This window comes from Papio anubis, chromosome X, assembly GCF_008728515.1.
Source record: "Papio anubis isolate 15944 chromosome X, Panubis1.0, whole genome shotgun sequence".
Taxonomy (NCBI): domain Eukaryota; kingdom Metazoa; phylum Chordata; class Mammalia; order Primates; family Cercopithecidae; genus Papio; species Papio anubis.
In genome coordinates this window covers 19,402,989-19,409,226 of record NC_044996.1, presented here as the reverse complement: position 1 = coordinate 19,409,226, position 6,238 = coordinate 19,402,989, and the positions used below count along the sequence as shown (strand labels likewise).

General features: G+C 37.9%; 1 protein-coding gene across 1 annotated transcript; it reads right to left on the bottom strand.

Moving 5' to 3' along the window:
• Positions 1–2,421: 2,421 nt before the first annotated feature.
• Positions 2,422–3,143, bottom strand: LOC101021844 (60S ribosomal protein L14). Its single transcript, XM_003897105.5, has one exon. It carries the CDS (start codon positions 3,104–3,106, stop codon positions 2,465–2,467), a length of 642 nt encoding a protein of 213 aa, XP_003897154.2. The 5' UTR covers positions 3,107–3,143; the 3' UTR covers positions 2,422–2,464.
• Between the last annotated feature and the right edge of the window lie 3,095 nt (positions 3,144–6,238).

The following is a 6,238-nucleotide window of genomic DNA, read 5'->3' as shown; positions in this document are numbered from 1 at the left end:
AACTATAAGACATTTAATAGCAACACTTGGCAGTGAGTCTTTTTAATTTTAGCCATCATAATGGGCGCATAGTGGTAACTTGTTATTTTCTTTTGCATTTCCCTTATGACTAATAATGCTGAGTATCTTTACATATTTTGCCGTTCAACATGTATTTTCTTGTAAAATGTCCATTTAAATCTTTTATTCCCTTTAACAATTAGGTTGTTTGTGTATCGAGTTATAAGAGGTCTTTATATATTTCAGATACAAAGCCTTTGTTGGATGTACGTTTTGCAAATAGTTTTTTCAGTCTGTGGCTTGCCTTTAATTTTTGCAGTGTTGTATTTCAAAGAGGAGAAGATTTTAACTTTGATGACGTTTATCAGTGTTTTCCTTATGGTTCATGTCTTTTGGTCCTGTGTAATAAAACTGTACCTGTTCCAAAGTTACCAAAACCTTATCCCATGTATTATTCTAGAAGTCTTATAGTTTTTGCTTAGCATTCTGGTCTGTTACTTATTTCAAATTAATGCTTGTGTATGGCATGAGATAGGAGATGGTGTTCATTTCATTGTTTAAATATATATTTTTAAAAATCTAGTTATCTCAGCAGCGTGTGTTGAAAAGACTTTCTTTTTCCTGTTGAACAACTTTGTGTAGTCTTAAAGCAATATTACGCTATCTTGATTGCTGCAACTTGAAATCAGGTAGTGTAATTATTTCAACTTTGTTCTTGCATTTCTGTTAAACTTATTCCTAAGTATATTCTTCTCTGTGATGTTATTATAAATGGAATTGCTTTCTTAATTTCATGTTCCAATGATACATGGTTAGTTAATAGAAATAAAATTGCTTTTATACATTGATCTTCCTGACGGATTGACACTTCTATCATTATAAAACATCCCTTACAAATGTCACTAGAGAAAAAGCTTTTTGTACTAGGTGAACCTCAAGTCAGTTCAAAAACAAGGAGTCTCGTGAGTGAGATCTTCCAGGGAGCCAACAGATGGGTCCAATAATGACAATTCTTTGGGAATTAAGCTTTGTAAGAGCTCCAGCTCTGTTCTGCAACTCTGTCAGCTGTCAGGCTTCACCTTCAACATGACCCATTAGTTTCTTAAGTTATGCCAGAGCTAGAGAGTGGAGAATGGAACTAGGGCAAGTTAAAATGCCATAAAGCTTGCTATTTTTATTGATTCAGCCATGTTTTCTTGAATAAATATTTTCTGGCTAGCTATAAGCCTTTGGGTTATGTCTATAGTTCTGAAAATGTTGATTCTAACCATTATTGCCATTATCCTTGTTGATATTTTGGAGGAGAGAACTTTTGGTGGTTGTTACTCTGCCATTTTCACTGACATCACCCTCCTTGTTATGTTATGTTATGTTGAAAACTAGACATTTTAGATAATATATTGTAGTAACACTGAATATTGATCTCCTGTGGACTTACCGTTGGTGTTGCTTGCTTGATTGTTTAGTGACTTGGCTAGACTATTTTATTGAAGTTGTCCCCCACCCCCTAGCAGAAAGCCCATGAGATTGTTCTTGAACTTGAGCATGTGCACATGAACTTAAGCTTGTGCACAGTCATCCTGAGATGACAGTGGTTTTAGTAGGGCTATCTTTGACTATCTTTTTCTATGATCACACCTGTTAGGTTCCATTTAAATTTCAGTCCCTTTGGAAATGTAGTTTTTAGGGAAAGCCTTTGAGGTTTGTTCTAATCCCAGGAGAAATCTTCTTTACTATTTCTTTCCCTGGTTCTCTTTGGTAAACTCAGCCCTAGGTAACTATAAATCTTTTTTTGTTTATAGATTTGCCTATTCTGGATTTTTTTGTGCAAGTGGAATCATGTTGTCCTTTGTGTCTGGCTTCTTTCACTTAGCATACTGTTTTCAAATTTCATCCATGTTGCAGCATGTATCATTATTTCATTTCTTTTTATTGCTGAATAATATTCTATTGTATGGATAAATCACATTTCGTTAGTCCATCCATAAGTTGATGTACTTATGGGTTGTTTCCACTTTTATATTATTGTGATTAATGACACTATGATTATTACACAAGTTTTTGTGTGTGCACATGTTTTACTGGTCATGGGTGTATACATATGAGTGGAATTTTGGGGTCATATGATAACTCTATGTTTAACTGTTTGGGGAACTATCGGACTGTTTTCCAAAGTGGTTGCTCCACCAGCAGTGTATGAGGATTCTAATTTCTCCACATCCTCCCTAAAATTTTTTAATGTCCCTTTGCTTTAACCATTTCACTGTGGTAAAGTGGTATTTCCTTGGTTTTAACTGGCATTTCCCTAAGCCTGACGTTATATGCGGGTTTTCTATAGATGCTTTTTATCAAGTTGGTAAAATTCCTTTTTATTTATGGTTTGCTGAAAATTTTTTTTTTTTTTTTTTTTTTTTTTTTTGCCAACATGTCAAAAAGAACCTTTATTACTTTTTTTGATTGCCACTTATGCTTTCTTGCCAGATGCCTTTGGAGCAGGTGCTTTCTGGGCTGGAGCTTTTTGACCCTTCTGAGCTTTTGGAGCAGGTGCAGCCTTCTGGCCTGTGGCTTTCTGGGCAGGAACCTTCTGGGCTGGAGCCTTTTTACTCGCGGTGGTCATCTTTTTTGCTGGAACTTTAGCAGCAGCAGCAGCAGCAGCAGCAGTACCCTTAGTACCAGGTGCTTTTTTGGGAGAAGCTTTCAGGAGAGCTGCCTTTTGAAGCTTCTTAACTTCATTCTTGATTATTCTGTTCCTCATTTTCTTTGCCTTCATAACTTTAAAACGATCAAAATCTGTCATCTTGGCTTTCCTTTCTCTGGCTTCAATCTTCTTGGCCCATCGTGTGGCTGCCCATTTTGTATTGATGTCTGCCTTCTGCCACGCTTGTCGGACATACTTCTGGCGGGCACTGTGTGGAAACTTGAGGATGAAATCAGTGAGCTGCATGCACTTGAAAGGCATGGCCTGTCTCCTCACTTGAGTGCAAGGTCCATCGACCAAAGCCCTGTTCTGATCAATAACATCTACAATCGTGACCAATTTTCCGGCATGAGGTCCAAAGGAGACGTAGGCCACCCGGCCAACCTCCACGAAGCGCCTGAACACCATGTTGGCGGCGTTAGGCGAGAAGGTGAAATTTTTTTTTATCATGAATGAATGCTGTAATTTGTCAAATGTGTTTCAAGTTCTATTGATATTGTTGAGGAAGACAAACTTTTCTTTTATCTTCTTAGGTTCTGTTTTGGGGCCTGTGAATTAAACTGACAAAAGACAGGCAAACAGGAGAAAAAGTTTGCAGTTTTTATTGATGTTAATACTTTAAGTTTTACTTGTGTGTGAGCTTCATAGAAAAGAAATTAAAACAATAAAAAAGGAAAACAAAAGAAATGAAAAGCAACAACAAAAAAGAAACGAATAAAACAGAAAGAGTTAACTGGGGATACAAAATCAAAATGTGTGTAATATTTAAATTTTACATGCATGGGGCTTCATAGAAAAGAAATGAAAAATTTAAAAAATGAAAAACAAAAAGAAATTAAAAAAAGAGAAACAGTTAATTGGGGACACAAAATGTAGACAAGAAAATTTTGGTGCAAAGGGGAAAAAGAATAGATGACTAAAGAGTCAGAGAAAAAAGAATTGGTGGAGTGATGCTCTTGAGAAGGTAAGATTTCGCATCTAGTGTGCAAGTTAGAGATTTGACCTTAGATAGGAGTAAAAGCATTCATCTATGTGAATTAGTGGCAAGTCTGCATATTCTTTTGTTAGTTCCCCTCCAAATTCATCTACCTAATACAGGTACAGAGAAAAGTAGTGTCTTATGTTTGACCAGAGTTGTGTTTTTGTCAATGGTCTATGACCAAGAAAGACAAGGGTCAGTAATTGAGATGGTCAGCAACCCAGTGATTACAATGATTAACATGGAATTTCAGCCCTGTAAGGAGAGGAGAGAGGACATCATAGGTTTGAGTAAATGTGATAGAATCAATGAATGGGAATTTGCAGTGGGAATGAAAGAGTGTTAGAATCAGGATACTAAAATGAATAAACTTAAAGTTCAAAGTGCTCAGAGATTGGGGTGCATTAAATTTTTTAATACTGTTCCTGATATTTTATTTCTGGTTGTTCTCTCCATTTCCCAAGATATTTGTCTTATAATCTGTTGTATTTGTGGATTTGTATATTTCTACTTGTTATGCTCTCAACATCTGTTTTTTTTTTTTTTTTTTTTTTTTTTTTTTTTTTTTTTGAAGGAGTTTCACTCTGTTGCCCAGACTGGAGCATGCAGTGGCATGATCTCCGATCACCGCAACCTCCATTCCCGGGGTTCAAGCAATTCTCCAGCCTCAGCCTCCTGAGTAGCTGGGATTACAGGCACCTGCCACTGCCCCCAGCTAATTTTTGTACTTTTAGTGGAGACTGGGTTTCACCATCTTGGCCAGGCTGGTCCTGAACTCCTGACCTAGTGATCCACCCGCCTTGGCCTCCCAAAGTGCTGGGATTACAAGCGTGAGCCACTGTGCCCGGCCACATTTGTGTGTTTTAAGGATATAATATTATTAGGTTCAGACACATTTAAAAGTAATTACAGTTTTCTTATTTACTTAGCCATCACTTTTTTCCTCCCATGCCTCAGCTGTTGGGGGTCTTTGCCTGATGATGTGACACAGATCTTCATTTCTGAGAGGTCTGAGTCATCCATGGTACTGCCTGTTCATTTTAATTGCTGTAGCTTTTCATTACCTTTTAGTACTGAACATAAAAGCACCAAGGGGAACCCAAGAAAATCCTGGGTTGATTCCAAATATAGCCCTCCCCCATTCCCTCTTTTATAATGTAGCTGCATCTGATTTCCCCTTAGTAATCAGAGTAAATCACCTCAGCCAGTAACATAATCCCCTACTTGACTGTTGTTTCTATAGCATGAGGTATTCAAAATGGCCAGGTGGCAGTCTTATCTTCCTATTCAGTGGAACCACTCATATGATCCCTGATGGAAGCATTCCTCCTTTGGAAACTGACACTTCCAAATCAGCAGAGCTAAAAGTGGCAAGAAGAAGAAACAAAAAGTCTATGAGTTGGCTGTTAAGAAGTCCTAGTAAGAGAAGTAACTCCCTCTTCCACGCCTTAATTCCTGGACACATGTATTCTATCTATGGGGGAAACAGCATCACATAATGGTCTCTGTTTTAAAGCATATATTGCATCATTTTAGATAGAACTCCATCCTTTCAGGGTGTTGTCATCCAGGGGATTCCTGGTTTTTCATTAAGTCTATCCACCTTTCAATTGTATCAAGCACTTTTGGGTGATGGATTATATAAGACCAGTACTGAACTGCCTTTGATGTGAAATTAATTGTATGATCAAAAAAATGCTATGTGGAATACCATAATGAAGTATGTGGCATTCTGTGAGTCCACCTATGGTGATGCTGGTATAAGCATTATGGATAGAGAAGGTAATCCATACCCTGAATATGTGTCTATTATGATGACAAATATCTGCCTCCTTGCCATAATCTGGATGTTTGTGTCCCATCCCTCTCACCAAAGTCATATGTTGACATCTTAATCCCCAAGGTAATAATATTAAGAGGTGAAGTCTTTTGGGAGATGATTAAGTCATGAGGGTAGAGCCCTAATGAATGGGAATAGTGTCCATATAAAAGAAACCCAAGAAAGTCCCCTTGCTCACTTCACCATGTGAGGACTCAGTGAGAAAGTACCATGTTTGAACCAGAAAGCATGCTCTCACCAGACACCGAATCTGCCAGCATCTTATTCTTGTACTTTCCAGCCTCCAGAACTATGATAAATATTTTTTGTTCTATATAAGCTACCTTGTTTGTTGAATTTTTTTATAGCAGCCTGAATGGACTGTGACACACATCCACAGTGGAAGAGGTCCAATGTAACTGTCCTGCCACCAAGTTGCTGGCAGGTTTGCCCAGGGAACGTTGCCATATCTGGGGCATAGTGTTGTTCTTTGCTATTTGTCAGGTTAGGACCTCACCAGTAATGGTAGCCAGATCAGCCTTCACTACGGAAAGTCCATGTTTCTGTGCCCATAAGACCATTGTGCAAGAGGTGGGACAGATGGACAATTAGATTGATTGTCATGCACAGAAAATGTCCCCAGTGAAAAGTAGTAGTCTTACTTAGACCTCTGGGATTATGGGATAACATAGCACACTCCAGTGTAGTATATGTTGCCTACAAAATCCAAAACTTACCCACC